The 21,149-nt window shown below is 50.2% G+C and overlaps 1 protein-coding gene across 2 annotated transcripts in view; it reads right to left on the bottom strand.

The window, feature by feature from the left end:
* DIP2A (disco interacting protein 2 homolog A) overlaps positions 1–21,149 on the bottom strand; it is a 126,627-nt gene that overhangs the window by 20,392 nt on the left and 85,086 nt on the right. For both annotated transcript variants that reach the window (XM_062204133.1, XM_062204124.1), the window contains 13 exons: positions 18,444–18,554; positions 16,825–16,948; positions 16,084–16,193; positions 15,604–15,706; positions 13,684–13,748; positions 13,465–13,558; positions 12,364–12,483; positions 10,642–10,756; positions 8,372–8,511; positions 4,010–4,146; positions 3,493–3,573; positions 2,702–2,829; positions 647–761 (listed from right to left, as the gene is read on the bottom strand). In XM_062204133.1, coding sequence (XP_062060117.1) covers positions 647–761; positions 2,702–2,829; positions 3,493–3,573; positions 4,010–4,146; positions 8,372–8,511; positions 10,642–10,756; positions 12,364–12,483; positions 13,465–13,558; positions 13,684–13,748; positions 15,604–15,706; positions 16,084–16,193; positions 16,825–16,948; positions 18,444–18,554 — 1,443 coding nt within the window. The remainder of the gene's footprint in view (positions 1–646; positions 762–2,701; positions 2,830–3,492; positions 3,574–4,009; positions 4,147–8,371; positions 8,512–10,641; positions 10,757–12,363; positions 12,484–13,464; positions 13,559–13,683; positions 13,749–15,603; positions 15,707–16,083; positions 16,194–16,824; positions 16,949–18,443; positions 18,555–21,149) is intronic.

The raw sequence follows: 21,149 nt of genomic DNA on the forward strand, positions 1-21,149 counted from the left end.
GAAACGAGCAAAACAGAACTCAGGATCTGTGCTTCCTGCACAACCTGCCCTCCAGGCCCCACTGGTTGAAGAGGACATGGCCCTCTTCGAAGCAAACACTTGGAAGCCTGTCACAATGATGAAGAAGGAACACCACCACCAGCCTCAACACTGTGAAGTCTCAGCCATCAGCGGCTACAGAGGGAAGCCCAGCAGCTCCCAAGCTGGACCCTAGGGAAACACTGCCAGAGAGCTGCCGTGAAAGTGAGGTAGGTCACAGGGCAGAGGCTGCCACACGGGGTGCCGGCGAGACGTCAGTGGGGAAATGCAGCTTGCACGCCCTGCCTTCTCAGGTAAATGGGCACAGCCAGCGTCAATAGGCCAAAGACACCTCAAGGCTAAGTCTAGTACACTAAGTCATCTACAAAAACCAGGGCATTGCAGCAGTGCTCAGATGTTTAAAATCACATCCGTGAATGTGGGGCTGCAGCTTCGCTGTCTTCTGTGTCATGTATCTGAAATAGTCCAACATGAAGCGTTTATGATTTTATTAAGATAAACGTGTGAGAGTAGGGTTCTGCGATGTCATGATGTGAGCACCGTGTGGAACGGGGCCCTGGCGGCCACGGCTCTGGGTCACAGTTCCCTCCCTCAAGCAGGCACTCACCTGTAGCACGCGGCTCATCCACTGGAAGCTGTCCTCCTCAGAGGCATCAGGCCGCTGCTCGGCCACCAGGACGATGCGGTCATCGTGCAGCACGGTCACCGAGAACACAGCAATCCTGAGGGCGGATGGTGGTGACAAGAGTGACCACACTGCCAGAGGACACCAGGCAAGACACAGGCGCCTGCACAAGCTGCATTCCTTTTACACATCAGTTTAACAAATGGACTGCTTGCTGCAAATTCGTACAGTAGCCCAGCATTCTAAGTTCCCTGAGTATGTCTAAAGCAAGTGTCAATTCATAAAAATAGACAGCACTTCAGTGCCAAGCAAAAAACCAGGCACACGTTAAAAAATAACTTTAATTCCATTGTTTATTCCATAATTATTAATTCCAATAATTCAAATATTCATTCCAATAATCCTTAATTCCATGTTGTTGGTACATACATCTTTACCTTAGAGCTCTATTACTTCCCTATTTTATGTTCAAATCTTCCTGTGTGTACTGTGACTAGCGTGTCTGGACTTGTTTCTACCACTGTGCTGTAAGAATTTCAACCCATCCCCTTTGCTGTGTCTCTATTTTCTTCTAGACTTTGCGATTTCTACAAGGGTTCTTCTCAAGCTTCATGGGAAATATGTATTATTAAAAAAATTATGCATAGATTTCAAAAATTTTTGCACTAAAATAAAGTTACTTTTAATTCTACTTTTCCATGAATTTCTGAGTTACTCCTTGTATCTTTTCCTGTCTGTGATAAGAAGTTGCTCTCCCCAACCTACATCAGTATCTCCCATTCTAATCCTGGGTCACTGTGGATTCACTAGCTCTTGTTCTTTCCTTTGGCTGGTTACACACGTGCATACATACACACACACAACCAGGGCACATGTTCCTCCTTGGCACACACACACTCTCCTCTGGGGCAGACATATCATGGCATATACACACCATGGCACACACATATCTATGGTGCACACACACCCCTACTTGGCATACATCCTCCCTCCACCACACACACATGTCATGGCACAAACATACCCTCCTCCAGAGCTCTCGCATGCATACTTACACACATATGACACTACACGGCACACACACTACTGTACATGCCTGCCACACATACACATCCTATAGGCATTGCACATACATACAGCACACACACGGCACACAGACCCTGCAAACACAGCGCACACAAACACCATACACCTTTTATCCAAGGCTTTTCCTCATACTGAGTTTTTCTTACTTTCACACCTCTTGTGGGACTTCCAGATTTTATTTCTCTCAGTACCTTGTTCAAAAAGTGTATTTGTGTACTATTAACAAGTTCCCAATTAAATGACGATGTAGATGAACACAAAGTCAGGTTAAGACACTGTAACGCTCCAGAGTGTCACCACTGTCACCGCATATCAAAGGGGGTGTGGCTACTCTGATACACACCCCCTCCCAGGTGGCAGGATCTCCTAAACACCTCTTAAAGACAGGCACCTTCGGCAGTGGCAGTCTGAGGGGCGTGGGAGGAGGGCCTCCTCCAAAGCTCCTGGAGTGGCCTGGCTGCTGAGGCCCCTCCCAGACCCTCTGCCCACCCAGCGCAGGCCCAGGGTCCAATTATTTGCTCACTGGAACTGAGAACCTCCAGGGCCTGTGCTTAACACGCGCAGAAAAGCAGAAATGACTTTTACCCAAGGGACAGGATACTCTGTTTCACCAAACCTAGGAGAAACCACAATCAGCCTGCGGTGATTTCACAGAGAAAGTGGACTTTCCCGTCTGACTACATTACTCAGGTCACGAGAGGCTGCACCTGTCTCTATTGTCACCCAGGCCCTTCCCTGTGTGGCTGAGTCTTCGTCCCACTGCCCCATCACATACTTGGACCTAGTTTATGTTCACTTAAGGAAATGAGTGAAATCTGTGGACAGCTGGGACGGCAACTCTGCCATATTGTGGGGCTTGTGAATTCACACTCTCGGGGCTTAACTTCAGCTGTGACAGAAGGCGCCTCATACTTCAGGGAGAAAAGGGAAGTGAGACACACAGTCCATCACCTGCCTCTGTAGACAAACTTCATGGGCTCCACAGCCAGGGCAGTCGCCACGACGTCGTCTGCATTATGCCTGCGAACTCCAACCACCATCAGCCCATCCAGCTTGCCCACGACGAACACCAGGCTGTCCTGAGGGAAGGGTGTGGTCAGGAGCTGACAGCACCTCAGAAGAGGGTCACCCCCACGGGCCACAGGAGCCACAGGCACTTGTGACAAGCGACGCTGGGGACACACTGTGTGGGAGGAGGGGCTGGGCCAGCAGGGCTCAGGGAGACATGGTGCCACACAAAGTTTCTAAAGGACTCTGCAAACTCCTTGGCCAAGGGCTGGTCCTGGACCCAGCGCTGCAGTGTTCTGGGTGACAGCCCCAAGCAGGCATAGTTGTGGGCACTGCTAGGTATACCCACTCAATGCCAGAGGCACTCTCCTCCCAAGCCTTCCCAACATGCCAAATGTCCCCTGGGAGGATGGGGGCAGAGGCATCCAGCTGAGAACCACTTGGGCCAAGAATAATTTATTTCTATGTATCACAGACCCCAGGAATAGTAAAGAAGGTGTTGTGAATGCCCTGTGAGAAAAGCAGAACTCCCTCATCTACCCTGCAGGCACTGAAGAGCCAGGGCCTGTGTGCAGGGGGCCAGGCTGCCTCACAGAGGCATGACGGCCTTGCACAGAGATGGGGCAACAGGCAGGGGTGGGCATGACCAGCCAAGGCCACTTCAGGGTCAGAGGCAGTGGGGACGAGAGCCCACTGCCCCAGCTGCTGGTCCTGGAATATGAGCACAGACTCACAGGCCCGATGAAGCCCAGCAGACCCGTCCTGGTGAAAGGCCGGTCAGAGACAGGGACTCCTCCTGCAGTGATGGGCACGGTCTGCGTAGAGAAGACAGATGGTCAGGCCATGGTATCAGCTGGGCAGCCGGAAGCTCAGCACTGTCCACACTGCCTTCTGGCCAACCATGGTGGTCACCAGAGACTCCCGAGGAAAGGCCAGGATTTCTGAGCCCCCACTACCCCATCTCGGCTTTATGCTCCCAGAGCCTGGCTTCCCTGGCCTCAGGAGGCTTGCCCTGAACAAAGTGCATCACGACGGGGCACCACAGCAGATGGCCGCTTCCCCGGGGGCACCCGGGTGCCTTCCTGTGGGCCAACGCCGCAGGTTGCACTGCATGCCCTTCTCCCACTCGGGGAGGAGGGTGCTGTGGTGCTGCAGCAGCTGCTGTACCCGGCAGGCGTTTGTGTCCGGCATGCAGGCCTCATCGATGCCCACGGGACTCATTTCAATGGGAGGGTCAGGAAAGCGTCAAACCTCAAACGCAGTCTTCGTGATCCCGAGCAATCCATAGTATGCAGTACCCGTTGCACTGGAGTCGACACAGATCTCTCCAACTTCGTCCGTTTTGCAAAGATAAGGGGTCCCTTCCACCTTCACGACACACACGCTAGCTAAGAAGAGACAGGCCTCAATGTCACAAGCCAAGAACAGTCCTAAGTGGAAACACTGTGTGTGCGGTACGTTCTTGAAGGAGGTGACAGGCCTCATGCACGCTCCACCTCCTCACAGCTTTCTATTTCAGACACCACTTTCCAAGACCATGTGAGGTGACGATGAGGACGCAGGGTGTCCAGCTGGGGTAGGGGCTGAGCCTGTCTGTGTTATGACAGTGCCACACCAACACTCACAGGCATGCGCAGCAGGAAATTTAAAATCACAAACTGCCACAAATCCATTTTATATTGTGGCAAATACACACGCCATGGGCTCACACACTGGAAGGCTGCACACCTCACCCTTAGACTTCATTTTGTCAATCAGTCCTGCCACCTACAAGCACAGAGGGTTGTGCAGGCCATAGGAACAACAGACAGGTCCACCAAGGGACCAGCATACAGGCCTGGGGAGCACCCTGGACACAGACCTGGAGCAACCACAGACACAAAGGCCTGGAGAGATCCACAGACACACAGAGCTAGAGTGTACCATGTGCACATCTGCCTGGGAGTACCCTGGACAAAAAGGCAAGAGGAGCACCATGGACACAGACACCAGTGGGGCATCGGGGACACACACACACACACACACCTGGGGAGCACTATGGGGACGGGGACACACACATACACACACACACCCCTACCTGGGAAGCACTATGGACACACACACACACACCTGGGGAGCACTATGGACACACACACACACACACACCTGGAGAGCACTATGGATACACACACGTGGGGAGCACTGTAGACACACACACCCCTGGGGAGCACTATGGGGACACACACACATACACACACACACCTGGGGAGCACTATGAACACACACACACACACACAAACCTGGGGAGCACCATGGGGACACACACACATACCTGGGGAGCATTATGGGGACACACACACATACACACACACACCTGGGGAGCACTGTAGACACACACATAACATATACACACACCTGGGGAGCACTATGGACATGCACACCTGAGGAGCACTGTGGACACACAGACACACACCTGGGGAGCATTGTGAATACACACACACATATACCTGGGGAGCACTGTGGACACACACACACTTGGGGAGCACTATGGACACACACATACACATATACCTGGGCAGCACTATGGACATGCACACACACTTGGGGAGCACTGTGGACACACACACACACACACACACCTGGGGAGCACTGTGGACACACAAACACACACACTTGGGGAGCACTGTGGACACACACACACACACACCTGGAGAGCACTATGGACACACACACGTGGGGAGCACTGTAGACACACACACCCCTGGGGAGCACTATGGGGACACACACACATACACACACACACACCTGGGGAGCACTATGGACACACACACACACACACAAACCTGGGGAGCACCATGGGGACACACACACATACCTGGGGAGCACTATGGGGACACACACACATACACACACCTGGGGAGCACTATGGGGACACACACACACAAACCTGGGGAGCACCATGGGGACACACACACATACCTGGGGAGCACTATGGGGACACACACACATACACACACACACCTGGGGAGCACTGTAGACACACACATAACATATACACACACCTGGGGAGCACTATGGACATGCACACCTGAGGAGCACTGTGGACACACAGACACACACCTGGGGAGCATTGTGAATACACACACACATATACCTGGGGAGCACTGTGGACACACACACACTTGGGGAGCACTATGGACACACACATACACATACACCTGGGGAGCACTATGGACATGCACACACACTTGGGGAGCACTGTGGACACACACACACACACACACACCTGGGGAGCACTGTGGACACACAAACACACACACTTGGGGAGCACTATGGACACACACATACACACACACACACCTGGGAAGCACTATGGACATGCACACACACACACACCTGGGGAGCACTGTAGACACACACACACCTGGGGAGCACTATGGGGACACACAGACACACCTGGGGAGCACCATGGACACACACACACATACACACACACACCTGGGGAGCACCGTGGACACACACACCTGGGAAACACCATGCACACATCCCTGGGGACTACTGTGCTACACACACCTGGAGAGCACCTAATGCACACACACTGGGAGAGCAACACATGCACACTCTTGCGGAGCTCCGTGGACACACAGGCCTAGAGTACCTCACATGCATGTCTTTCTGTAATCCACTTCTTACGAATAAGAGGGATTGAGCACAACTGAATGTCCCCATGTTAATTCAGAATCATTAAACCTCACAGTTTCCACTCATGTTTAGAAGAGTGTCTGGTGCCTTCCTCATTACCGGGTTCTTGTACAAGTCTGATGATTCCTTGTTTGGACAGAATTACAGACAGAAAACGATGCAATTCAAATTAGTAAAGAAGCAGGAGTAGGAACACAAGTGAAAACTCTCCAGGTCTTAGGAGGCACCAAGACAGCTGCCCAGGAACCCTAGAAGGGCCACGATGGAGTGGGGCAAGCTGGGAGGCTACACTGAGGGGCAGCCTCAGGGCAGCAAACAGCGTCCACCACTCATGACCATCACTGGAGGCCACAGCCAGGCTCTGTCTTAATCCTCCTCAGTGGGAAGGTGCACATGTAGGGAGATGTGCAGGCCTGCTGGCTGCTGCTGCAGGAGGGCTCACGGGGCCTTTCTGGGACCCACAGGGACTTCTGGGAAGAGTCCACATCAAGCTCCCACCACAACACACACTTGGTACAACCCACTTCAGTAACCTGGTCATCGAGTCTTTCACAATCTTCAGAAATGCCACCACACAGGGTAGGCGGGGTCAACATTTCAACATGCAGGAAGTAGCAGACATCGCCTGCGTGCAGTGAGCTCTCACCATCATCTCCCCAGAAACCAGAGAACTGCACCTCAGCGTCACAGACCATCAACACACCTGATCTTTTGGCTATTCTTTAAACTTAACACAAGAGGAGGGGGGAAAAAGTTGAAAAAATATTAAAATTTTTTACTTTGCTATTCATCTGAAAGGTAGAAAGACAAAGAGAGAGAGACAGAAATCTCCCGCCCACTGGTTCACTCCCCAGATGTCTCCAACAGCTGGGGCAGGGCCAGGCCAAAGCCAGGAGCTGGGAAATTAATCCAGGTCTCCCATGCAGGTGGCAGGGACCCAAATCCCTAAGCCATTACGACTGGCTCCAGAGTGCACACCAGCAAGAAGCTGGAACTGGGAGACAAGCCAGGACTGGAACATAAGCAGTCTAATATGGGACACAAGCTTCCCAAGTAGCATCTTAACTGCCACACCGAATGTCTACCCTGAACAAATATTTTATAAATTAAAACCCTGATTTACATGGAAGAGCATTTTCCTTTAAAATTTTTATATTTGCTTGATAGACAGAGAAGGACTGAGAGGGCCGGCGCCGTAGCTCACTTGGTTAATCCTCTGCCTGCGGCACCGGCATCCCATGTGGGCGCCGGGTTCTAGTTCCGGTTGCTCCTCTTCCAGTCCAGCTCTCTGCTGTGGCCCAGGAATGCAGTGGAGGATGGCCCAGGTGCTTGGGCGCCTGCACCCACATGGGAGACCAGGAAAGGCATCTGGTTTCTGGCTTCGGATTGGCGCAGTGCGCCGGCCGTGGCAGCCATTTGGGGGGTGAGCCAACAGAAAGGTCTTCACCTTTCTTCCTGTCTCTCTCTCACTGTCTAACTCTGCCAGTATAATAAAAAAAAAAAAAAAAAAAAAGAAAAGAAAAGAAAGAAGGAAAGAAAGAAAGAAAGAAAAAAGAAAGACTGAGAGAGAGTGCATGTACTCCGATCTACTGGTTTATTCCCCAAATGCCTGTTTTGCTAACTGCCAGTGGGCCAGGGTCAAAGTCCCGAACCAGGAATTGAATCCAGGTCTTTCATGTGCGTGGCAGGGAGCCACCTGAGCCATCACTGCTGCCTCCCTGGGTCTGCGTCGTCAGGAGCTGGAGCCAGGACATGAATCCCAGGGACCCAACCTGCATCCTAACTGCTAAGCCAAATGTCTGCCCCACCGAACAGTGTTTCTGAGAAATCTTTCACTGCGTGCGCCCTTCTAAAGCACCCAGACAAGGGGCACTGGTAACCCTGTTATGACTGCAGGTGTAAGGTGAAGGGTGCTCCAGTTACGCCCCTTACCTCCAGGCATCACCTGACCGACGTCCTGCACAGTAAGGACTGACAGCTTTTCTTCTGTGTCAACCCTGATCACCCCGTAACTCAGACCGCTCATGGACAGGACAGCCTTCCGTGCAGGAGGTCCTCCCAGATCAGGCGGCCTGCAAAACAAAAGCAGCACCAGGGGAACCGACGCAGGGTTAAAACTCTAGGGCAGATGTGGCCAAGGACCCAACTTGCCTGCAGTGTGATTCTGCGCCAAGCCAGCACTCAGAAGTCAACCTGAGAACTGAGTGTTCTCAATTGGGTCCTGTGCAGTGTTGTATTCGTACAGGTATACTTGGAGAAATCGAGTGTGCTTACCTCTATGCAGGTATTGAGGAGCTCTAAAGTCTTGATAACTTAGCACTAGAAACACCTTCCTCCCTCACAAACGATACATTATTCTTGGTTCCTTTGTGCCATGGTGATCCTCAATCATGTGCCTCGTGCAGTGTGACCCAACACTCCTCCCACTGGAGCTGAGCATGGGACTACAGGGGGAGGAACACTACATGACTTCCAAGGTAGGTCACACAAGGGGATTCAGCTTCTACCTTGCTGTCCTGAGACACTCACCCTGAAGCCTGGGTAGCCAGGTGAGGTGGAGGATTGCACTGGCACTGCCTTGCTATGAGGTAGCCCAACCAGCCCATCCCAAGACACAGAGCAATGGTCTCAGAGCTGCCTAAAGCTACAGGCCAGACACCATCTCCCTGCAAGGTTAACTCCTGACAGAAAGCACGAGAGATAGTAAAATGACTCCTGCTACCTCAGGCCACTAAGTTTGGAAATAATTTATTACATAAGCAGTAAAGTTCAGTATTTTTCCATAAGAAAAAATTACACTGTTGAGCAAAACAAATCACCAGAGAACAAAGGGACCAGGACGGCGCTGCGGTATAGGGAGCTAAGCCTTCGTCTGTGGCACCAGCATCCCATATGGGTGCCGATTCATGTCTTCCCAGCTGCTCCTCTTCCGATCCAACTCTCTGCTTGTGGCCTAGGAGGGCAGTGGAAGATGGTCCAAGTGGTTAGGCCTCTGAACCCATGTGGGAGACCCAGAAGAAGCTCCTGGCTTCAGATTGGCTCACCTTTGACCATTGTGGCCATTTAGGGAGTGAACCAATTGATGGAAGACCTCTCTCTCTGACTCTCTCTCTCCAATTCTGCCTCTCAAGTAAATAAAAATAATCTTTAAAAAAAGGAATCAAGAATAACTTATCATTTATAAAGGATAAAGGCATTTTTAATGCTGTTATTAAAACCTTAGAGTAGGGCTGGTGCTGTGGTGTAGCAGGTAAAAGCCACCACTTGCAGTGCCAGCATCCCATATGGGCGCCGGATTGAGTCCTGCTCCACTTCTGATCCAGCTCTCTGCTAATGTGCCTGAGAAAGCAGTAGAAGATGGCCCAAGTCCTTGGGTCCCTGATCCCAATGGGAGACCCTGGAGATGTTCCAGGCTCCTGGCTTTGCATCAGCGCAGTTCCGGCCATTGCAGCCATTTGGGGAGTAAACCAGCAGATGAGGACCTCTTGCTCTCTCTCTCTCTCTTTTCCTCTCTCTAACTCTACCTTTCAAATAAATACATAAATATTAAGAAAAAAAGCTTTAGAGTTACTTAATATTGGCATAGAGGTAAGCACACACAGTTTCTCTGAGTATATGTATATAGACATAACACTGCACAGGACTACAACTGAGACTAATGTTGTAACGGCTGAGTGGATGGCAAAGTAACACAGAGGACACCCTCAGCTGTCAGTCCTGGGGCGGGATGGCCAAGAGGAGGTGAGACAACCAGGGTGGAAAAGTGAACCCAGAGCCCCCACTGTGGCTTGGGGAGCATTGTGATACGTGGAAGGGGCACAGGAAGGACCCTGAGCCTGGCCCACACATGAGGAGAGCTGGAGCCTTCATGGGGCAGGGTGTCTGGTACCGAGCACCTAGGCAGACCTGCACCTGTCTCAGAATCAGGATACTGCCAAGGCTGTGACATTTACCTGGCAAGGCTTTCTTAGGAAGAGAACAAGCCAATGCCTGCAAGAATGCAGGGCACAGCCAGGAAGCCTCTCCCCAAAGTCCAGGCTGATGGAGCGAGTGTGAGGCCTGAGGGCCACTCCACTCCTGTGTAGACGTGCCTGGATGCTGGCACAGGACAGCACTGCTTTAGCACTCCACCAAACGTGGTGCTAGTGACTCAGCTGGACATGGAGTCAGTGATCAACAGACGCAGCAAGCAATTGAGTTACCTGCGGATGGCGACCGTTAGTGCCTCGGAAGAACTGGCACAGGGACAGATGACCTCCGGCCTCAGACCCCTGGACTGGAAGACATTGAGGAAGGCATCGCAGGAGGATATGGACCCTGTGAGAAGTGACAGCAGCACAATAGGAGTCCTGGAGGGACTGAGGAGGGGCTGAGGAGCCTGGCCGCCGAGGCACAAGAGCACACCTTGGGGCCACACTGAGCAGGACTTGGTCTTTGCTGCCACAACACGGTGGGTCAGGAAGGCCGTGTCACAGAGGGCGTGGGTAGGGCTGTTTCCATGAAATACACAGATGCGTTTCCAAATCACTGGCAGGTGAGAGTTTATATACATCTCACAAGTCTCTCTTTAACCCTGTGTTTGTTCCCAAGACCCTGCCCTTCCCTGCCTGCTGTGGACAGGGCAGTGGGAACAGCCCTCCCTGGCTTCCGGTCCTACACTGCCAGAGCGTGTGTGTCCTAAACCTTCCATGTCCCAGTGAGGCCAGGCCAGGCCCCACAGTGGTGAGCACCCAGCACCTGGCAGTGGTCTCCGAGGTGGACACTCCTCTCCGGGAGGCCCCTTCCCAGACTGGGGAGTCACTGTCACTGGCATGAGAACTCTGCATCTGCAGGGCTCTGCCTGCTGCGACACCTGACACCAGAGGGGCACATGGGAAGGAAGGGGGCACTCCTGGGAGCCCTCAGACTTCATGTCCTTCAGGAGAGAGGTCTTATAAGGACACAAGACCATCTCTGATCATTCAGTGCTAGGAGAGTGGACAGCGGCGTCCTAAGGGACCTGGAGCACATGCTGACTCGCAGAGAAGGCGCTGGAGGGGCTGGCGTGCTCTTTCTCGTGTGGACTGAGGCAAGGAGGATGAGCAGACAGCCCGGACTGCAGGGGGTCAGGCCGGAGAGAGGAGTGAGGGTCGAGAGGCAGGCACCAAGGGAAGGGAAGGCTTTAGGGGAGCTGGAAGGTGAGTTGCTCTCCCAAGAGGCAGGGTACTCAGGGAGCAAGGCAGTTTGTTAAACAAGTCAGCTCCTCCTACCTGGCCAGCAGGTACACGTGGTATGGGGAACCCCTACTCAGGCATTACCTGGGACATTCCCACAGGTCGCTGAGTTGGGCCCTAGACAGTCCCAGGTCCTCAAAGCTCACTCACACTCGTAGCTACCACACCAGCAGCTATTGTTCAGATCACTGTGCCAAGGAGGGTCCTAGGTACCCAGGCAGCAGCCTAAGCAGGTTCCTCCCAGGTGGATGCAGGGGCAGCCAGGCATGCAGAGGAAGCCTGGGTGAGGCCCAGTGGGAGAAGCTGGGGCCAGGAGTAAGGGGGTGGAGGGTGGAGACAGAGGCACAAACTTTAAAGGACAGGAGACTTGGGATGAAGTCCAAAGAGAAACAGGGCCTCCCCATTCCACAGAACAATCTGTTGATTTCTTAAGAAAGATGAACTAATCAAGGTGTGGTTTGTCAACTGTATTAAAGCTGCTTTTAAATGTAGTGCCCTACAAGCATGTGTGAGGCATGCCAACAGTCACCAAGTTATTTATCATAGAACATGGAGGACATTTACATTTTACCTAACATTGGCAGCAAAAAATTCTTAATGTTGCTTCTCAAGGTGTTCTACCCCAACAGGTCACCCCAACCCCCTGGTGAGTCAGGGTATGCAGGAGGGAGCCCTGCACAGGACACACCCTCAGTCGCAGGGGCTACTCACAGGGGTTGGCGCCATCGGCCACAATCAGCATGCGCAGAGAGCTGAGGCTGACGTCCCTCTGACCTCGCTGAGCCAGGAGAGACCAGTGCATGTCTCGGGACTTCACCAAGGCAGCCTGGGCTGAGAGAGGAGCCACACAGACATCCTGTGTCACAGCAGAGGTGGGCAGCCACACACTCCCACAGACGGGAAGCACTCTCAGATTCTTAGGAATCATCTTTGACATATAATTTAGATATAATAAACTCATATCCTCTCTCAATTTTTTTCTCTCAGAGGCTCTGTATCCCATCTTCACATTTGCCCATTTTGTCTCCTACTGCCCTCCCCTGGTTGCAGGCCCTGGTTTAACGATGCCTCACCGTTCATGCCTTGTTGTCACCTGGTGGCCAAGTGCAGAAGCTGAGAGAGCCAGAATTTAATAGATGATTTGGCTCTCAGTCCTTGCCATGCACTGTGTGTGGTATCAGGCAAATCACAGCCCCCAGCCCACCCTGCAGCTTTCTTCCACAAAAGAAACAAACAGCTGTCACCTTGACTTGCACCATGGACCATGGTCACCAGTGCAGAACACACACAGGTGGCCCAAGGGGGAGGTGCCTCCTGGCTTCCCTGGGGCAGAGACAGATGGACACCCTGACTGTGTGGGTGTAGCTGTGTCGGAGCCTCCTACTCAGGAGACACCTTGATCACCAGGGGTTAGAGACGGCAGGATTCAGATGCCACCGTGTGGCGGCCTCTCACCCCTCAGTTGTAGACAGCGCCATCAGAACGAGAAGCTTTGCTTCTGGCAGCTTACAAAGTCTAACTTCAAATTAAAGCCATCGCAAATCCTAAGATTAGGAGTATGAACATAACTGTAAAGGAAATTACAAGAAAACAGAACTAGGAGTCTATGATTCTTTGCAAGTGGCTTCCCAGGCCTTGTACTAGACTTGGTCACACCATGGGTGGCTGCAGGACCAATGGTGGGCCCCCATCAACCCCACAGGACCCTTATCTGCTACTCCACACATCAGCTTTATTTTTTCTTAATGACTGCAGATCAGCTCAAAGAGATTTCTTTAAAGAAGGATGAGTCAGTGAGGGGGCATTGAGTACCTTTATAGGAGCACACTTTCTGAATCCAGGAGAGTGGGTTGACCTTCATGAGTGCGTACGGGATGCTGACCACGTGCATCCTGTTCATGACGCTCTGTGAGAAAGGAACAGAGCTGAGCCATGCCACACTGTGCCACAAAAAGCAGCCCCAAACCTATACTGTCACAGCAGCATCACAGGGACAGGCCGGGTCACCTCACGGCAGCAGACCACACTCACCGTCAGCACTCCGTGCCACAGCCCAGCATCCCTTTTGAAATCCAGCACATTGGTCAATGTCTCTGCTGAAAGTGGACAAAGAAGGGTGAGCCACTCCACAGCTCCCGAAGCCCTGTGCGCTTTCCAGCAAAATCCTGAGATAGGCACATCATCAACACTAAACACCACATGCCAACTAATTAATGACACACCCAGATTACTGGAAAAACACAGAAGTAGGTCAGACAGTTTTAGATCAATATATGTGCTGATCACTAATCGAGCACAGGAGTATCACATACGTAAGAAGCTAGAGAACATGCTGTCTCATATTTCATTTATGTGTTGAGTGGATGCATTCTTTTCAGAATCAAGAGGCTGGGTGGGGCATGGTCACAGATATTCTCCATCTCTCAGCTCATACCAGCCCCCGAATTCTCACTGCTGGAGGCCGAGGTCCTGCAGCCTCCTTCTCTGAGAGTAGGCAGCTCCACACCGCTTCAGAAAGATGCTCCTGTCCCCCATCCATCTCATCCAGAGGCACACAGCTGTCAGGTTTTAGGGCTGGGTGGATGAGGGTCCCCAGGGTAATCAGCAAAGCCCTGGCCACATCCTCTGGATCGCACCACACACAGCACAGAGGACAGAGTCCAGGGTTTTCAGCTGACCTGGTTCCTCACTAATGGTCCCAGCCACCCCAGATGCACTCACAGAGAAAACCAGAAGAGCTGAGGCTTGATGTGTGTGCCAGGAAATACTGCTGCACTCTGAACTGTGACCATCCTTTGTCAGCTACAGAACTCAAGCAACACCTTGCTTTTAGACACTCGCACTTTAGCAGCCAACATACCACTCAACTTACCTTCAAATTCAGTAGTTTTAAAAGTGATTTCTCATATTGTACTTTTCCCCCACATATATTATATATATAATCTATCATTTAAAAACAATATTAATTTAAAACAATATGGATGGGCACTCTCAGTCTCTGTCTCTCAAAAAAATGAATAACATTTGAAAAAAACTTTTCTAAGTTAAATATCTGATATTTAACAGTAATTCGGGGGCTACTCATACTTTTTTTTTTTTTTTTGACAGGCAGAGTGGATAGAGAGAGAGAGAGAAAGGTCTTCCTTTGCCGTTGGTTCACCCTCCAATGGCCGCCGTGGTAGGCGCGCTGCGGCCGGCTCACCGCGCTGATCCGATGGCAGGAGCCAGGTGCTTCTCCCGGTCTCCCATGGGGTGCAGGGCCCAAGCACTTGGGCCATCCTCCACTGCACTCCCTGGCCACAGCAGAGAGCTGGCCTGGAAGAGGGGCAGCCGGGACAGAACCAGCGCCCTGACCGGGACTAGAACCCGGTGTGCCGGCACCGTAAGGCGGAGGATTAGCCTAGTGAGCCGCGGCACCGGCTGCTACTCATACTTTGCCAAGAAATAATCTATAACCACAAAGAAACCACTTGTATACTTAATGTATGACACTTTAGGCAAAAACCATAGCCATAGAAAATAGCAGCAGAAAAACGTGTTCTAATAAGAGTCTCCTTCACTTTTTCAACACAGAATATACCGTTCAGTATGCCACAGACTGAACCAGCCACGGGAGCTGGCCTGTGCACCTAGCTAATGCATGTTTGAATGAACTGGGGGTATATAAAGTTCATGTGCTATAAAATCAGCGCAAGTGCATTTACTGAACGCAACCCTGTGAGGGGCTGCCCAGGCTCTGCTGAGACCCCTGTGTGTCCCGAGTCCAGCACAGCCAGAGACCCCAGAGAACCTCCATAGCTGGTGTGGTCTGGATTAAAGGGCAGAGGCAGTACCAGGAGGGACAGGACACGTGTAGTGATGATTTCTGGGGTATGGTCAGGCATGGTCAGGTACACCAGGCACCTGTGTGAGGCAGGAAGCGCCAGCACTTGCCATGCTGAAAAACCTTACCTTCTGAGTATCCACAGGCCTGGGTCAGGGCCCGACAATGTGCCAGCAGGGATGCATGGGACACTGTGATCCCCACGGTGCTTCCTTCTTTGCTGGTCTTATACTGAAAGATTTCAAGGGGAAAACAGAAACATTATGTGGTATTTCCAGAGGCCAGGGCAGACACACAGAGTACAATGGAATCCAAAAGCAGCAGGTGTGGTGGTGGTGTTCTTCACTAACCATCCCAAGTACGCCTGAGCCCTGGCTCCAGGTGCCCAAGGGCACTGGTACATGTGGCTCCGCCACAAGTGCTAGAGGAGAACAAAGCTCAGATGAGGGCTGTCATAACCTGAGTAAGGTTCCGTGGCTTGTGACAGTTCTAAGGCAGAGATAAAACGTAGCCTGAAATGTTAAGAGTAACAAGCTATGTTCTTATGAAAAATAAAGCCCTAGTGGAGGGTATGTTTTGGGGTGCCCTGAGTTAGGGGTGATAATTACCTCGATGTAGGCAGTCCCAGTCCCTGCATCCAGGGCCACAGGATGCCAGTCCTTGGGGGGCTTGACCAGATGCTTCCCATCAATCACCAGCCAGGCAAGGGGGGGCCAACCTGTGACGGCAGACAGGGGACCCGGCACCACCGGCAGTCAGAGGACCTTTGTCTCTACAGTCAGAGCCTGCTTCCAAGTACAGCAAGTAGTCAGGGAAACAGCCGAGAAACTCAGCTTTACTCCCAATTTATTAAATTTAAATAGATATAACTGGGGTAGCATTCAGCCTAGTGGTTAAGCTGACTGCACCCCATATGGGAATATCTCAGTTTGATTTCCAGCACCAGTTTCCAACTCCAGTTTCCTGCTTTGCAGACCCTAGGAGACATCAGTGATGACTCAAGTAATTGAGTACCTGCCACCCTGGTGGGAGACCTGGATGGAGTTCCGGGCTCCTGGCTTGCAGGGATTTGGGGAGTGAACTAGCAGAGGAGAGATCTCTGCCTCTCAATTAATTACCTAATAAATTAATTATAATAAATAATTTTAAACAGATACCTCTGGCCAATGGCTATCATACTGGACTGCATGAACTGAATGCAATCTGGAACCAAGATTCAGCAAGGCATCATTTTTCTAATGACCCTTCAGCCTCTATAATGCTTCATTTCTGGAATGTATGCCTGATGGGCACGATCTAACAAAGACCACAATCAGATTACCAAGTCTCCTCTCTCAGGGAGGGCTCACCTTTGAAAGCTGCCACCTCTCCAGTCTGTGCCTTGGGCAGGCCTTTCTGACAAGCATCTGTAGTCAGGGCCAGGGTGACCCCACAGCTGCCCAGCAGAAACCCAACCTGCTGGCTGCCTGCATCCTGCAGAAAACAGAGCAACGGTGGCAGACGTGGGGCACTCACAGGGGCTGGCACGCCAGCCAGGCCCAGGGAATGCACTCTTTGCTTCACCTTTAATAAAACGTCTAGCACAATTCAATTCTGTTTTATGGGCCCACATTATATTTTCATGAAATAGTTCATGAAAATAAACCATTTTTAAATTTAAAAGATATTCTGGCTTGTTTTTGCGATGAAATATAAAGTTCTGAGTAATGAGCTAATATCTCAAAGTTTATTCTTACAAAAGACATTTAGAAGCATTTTTAAAAACTCTAAATTCAATGTCATTACAATTTCTATTAAATCATGTTTGAAATTTATTCATGTTTGAAATTTATAAATTCAATATCTACTTCCTTTCAGTCAAGTCTTTAACATATGTCCCTCAGCAAAGTTTTATTATTGTCTTCATATCTGACAAATCTCTAGCTTTTGTCCCAAGAATCTCTGTATTCAAATACTTGCTCATCATACATCATCCTTTGAGGCTTACTGGTTGTACCTGCAAATTTACTTCTGGGATCTGTGAATATATGTTACTGGTAACGCTCACACTAACAACTGCCTGAACTCTGGGAAAGACGATAGAAAACCCTAATTTCCTAAAATGCATGCTGGGTGCTGGGCCTACTCCTGAAATGATATTTTTTTCATTTATCAGATTGCTGATATTTATATCTAAAATGTTATAGCTACCTAGAGCGGCAAGTTGCCCACACTAATTACTTATCAGCCGGTTGGGGGGGAGAGCACACTGTGGCATAACGACTAAGTTGCCACCTGCAGTGCCAGCATCCCATATGGATGCCAGTTCGAGACCCAGCTGTTCAACTTCCAATCCAGCTCCCTGCTATTTCCTAGGAAAGCAGTGGAAGACAGCCCAAGTGCTTGGGCCCCTGCAGCCATGTTGGAGACACAGAAGAAGCTCCTGGCTCCTGGCTTCGGATGGGCAAAGCTCGAGCCATTTTGGCCATTTGGGGAGTGAACAAGCAAATGGAAGACCGCTCTCTCTCTCTATGCCTCTGCCTCCCTGTAGCTCTGCCTTCCAAATAAATAAATAAATGATAAAAATCAAGAGAAGTTCCAGCTTGTTAATTGTAGAGAAGTATACTATAAATATACCACTGTAATGATATAGTGATCCCTAAGAAATGAAAATCACCAATAAGCATATGGCTTTGATGAAAAGTTTAACAAAAAAGTTTTTAACTTGCCAATTGTAAGAGGAGAACTGCCCACAGTTTCTGCTGGGAAATCAGCTGGGTGGTCGGACAGCTCCAGCTGCTCTAGTCCTTCCCCAGCAGGAGAGAACAGCGTCTGTGCACAAGGTGCTCCTCGCTTCCCTCCCACGTCCTGGCCTTCCTGCCATCAAGCTGCTCTCTTCCAAACAGCCCCTGGCTGCGGGCCCACATACATCCTACAGGCCCAGAGGCAGGAGACACCAGGAGTCCCAGGGCCTGCACTGTTTTACTACCTTTCTTGTTAACGGCACTTCTATGGGCACAGGAACCAGCTCTGCCAGGAGACAGCCGTAAAATGCAACCATGAACATCACGGGGTCACTATTTGGAAACACAAGTGCCACCTACAACAGCAAAGAGAAATCATGAAATCGATGTGGGGATAATTGAATCTTCTCAACTATTAGAATTTCTGCTGATTAGATGGAACTAACATTTTAGATTCCCTTATGAGTTTCCAAATTTAGTTCAGAAAATTTAATTTTGGAATTAATGCTTTGCCCTTATATTTCCTTATTCATGTAAACTTAGCTATGTCTTTAAGATGAGATTTTGGGGCCAGCACTGTGGCATAGCAGATAAAGCCACAACCTATAGAGCCGACATCCCATATGGGTACCGGTTTAAGTCTCAGCTGCTCTTCTTCTGATCCAGCTCTCTGCTATGGCCTGGAAAAGCAGTAGAAGATGGCTCAAGTACTTGGGCCCCGGCACCCATGTGGGAGAAGCTCCTGGCTCCTGGCTTCAGATCAGCGCAGCTCTGGCCGTTGTGGCCAACTGGAGAGTGAACCAGAGGATGGAAGACCTCTTTCTCTTCTCTCTCTGTCTGTCTCTCTCTGTGTCTCTCTCTCTCTGCCTCTCCTCTCTCTCTCTCTCTGTAACTGTTTCAAATAAATAAATAAATCTTTAAAAAAAAAAAAAAGATGAGATTTTACTCCACATTCAGCAAAAAATTATTTTACATTTCTAGATTTAAAGGCAGCCCAGCAAGAGTCTGGCTGCAGCATCCATACCCAGTTCCCAAAAATGCTGACCATCACCTATCAATTAGCCCAGGTGAGAAAACACCATTACCAATAGGGAAAATGAACAGGGAATCAAATTATATCTAATATAACAGCTTCCAAGAGAAAAAAATCTTGACACCAAGGTTTCAACTGAAGTCTCTAATCAAGGCTTCAGTGCACTGGCAGGAAGTGTGGTGGGCAGATGTCAGCCAAGACACTCCCATCCTGAGCCCCTCTGGGAGCCCTTCATTCCCACCTGGTCACAGTGCTCTGTGTCAAATACAAGCTCTACATTAGTGGCTTTACATTTTCATTTATCAAAATTACTTTTAAAAGATTTTAAAATGACAAAAGTACTAAAAGGAATAAGAGTCCCATGCTCCCCCTTCAAAGCAACCACTTTAAAAATATTTCAGACCTTTCTTTTATTATTTACTCCCATTTTTTTTTAGAATAATGTTTCCACTGCCATGGTTTTTACTTTTACAGTTAGGTGTCTGTTCTGCTTGCTGTTACTGTGGGTAAATACCGAACTGCCTTGCATGCTTCCCCCTTTCCTTCCCTCCATCATCCCAAATTCCATTGTTAATAGTATCTGGTTGAATTAAAAGCTATGTATAGAATAAAAGTTCCATAAATTATAACTGTGCTTGACACCATATGCAATAAGGCAGAATGGTATTTAAATGATGAGGGGCTAGCACTGCAGCACAGTAGGTTCGAGCCTTCAACAGCTGCTCCACTTCCAATCAAGCTCCATGCTACTGCGCCTGGGAAGGCAGCAGAGGATGGTCCAAGTCTTTGGGCCCCTGTACCCACGTGGGAGACCCAGAGGAAGCTCCTGGCTCCTGGCTTCCAATTGGTTCAGCTCTGGCCACTGCAGCCATTTGGGGAGTGAACCAGCAGATGGGAGACCTCTCTTTCTCTGTTTCTCTCTGTAACTCTCTGCAGCTCTGCCTTTCAAATAAATAAAAATAAATCTAAAAAAAAAAAAAAAACAACCTAGTAATGTGAACCTCCTCAGGAGTGAGGAACATCCCGCCTGCTGGCCATATAATGTCCATAAAATCATTTGGTCTGGGCCTGCCAAGGCAACCGTTACAGGCAAGATTCAGAATTCAATAAATCTATAGTAAGATTATTTTTTAAGCTTATTAATTTTTATGGCCCATGAATGATGTGAATATCCAAATGGCCTTTGGCTGAACACAGGCTCCCACCCCTGCAGGTTATCCCTGGTGCTGACCATTCTATCCCATTCCTGGGCTGCTTCAGCCCTGCTGGTCTTGTCTGGGCTGCTCCCTGGCTGTGGCCAGTGTCATCCTGGACCCTTCACGTGGCTCCCATTTGGACTCTGCTCACACGTCCTCTGCTCAAACACATCCTCTAGGAATTCGCCAAAACAGGGCTTATGAGTCAGACTTTCGGGTCCTGCAAGTTTAGAACTGGTTATGTCATTCTCCTATTTGTTCTATCTCTGGAAACAGAACTGCAGGTTAAAAATCATAATCTCAGGGCTAGCGTTGTGGCACAGTGGTTAAGTTGCTACTTGTGATGCTGGCATTTTATACTGGAGTGTAGGTTCAAGTCCTGGCTACTGCACTTCTGACCCAGTTCCATCCTAATGTGGCCGAAGAAAGCAGCACATGATGGCCCAAATACCTGGGCCCTTGCCACCCAAGTGGGAGACCAAGATGGAGTGCCTGGTTCCTGGCTTCCCACTGGCCCAGACCTGGTTGTTGTAGTCATTTGGGTAGTGAAGTAGCAGATGGAAGATATTGTCTCTCTCTCTCTCTGTCTCTCTCTCTGTCATTCTGCCTTTCAAAGAAACCTTTTTTAAGAAATCATCTCCGGAAGCACCACGCCTTCTCTTCCAGGTTCGGTACTGCGAAGACCCGAAGCACAGCACACTCCCTACTTTTCCTGTGAAAGT

The sequence above is a fragment of the Lepus europaeus genome, chromosome 2 (assembly GCF_033115175.1).
Source record: "Lepus europaeus isolate LE1 chromosome 2, mLepTim1.pri, whole genome shotgun sequence".
Classification (NCBI taxonomy): Eukaryota; Metazoa; Chordata; class Mammalia; order Lagomorpha; family Leporidae; genus Lepus; species Lepus europaeus.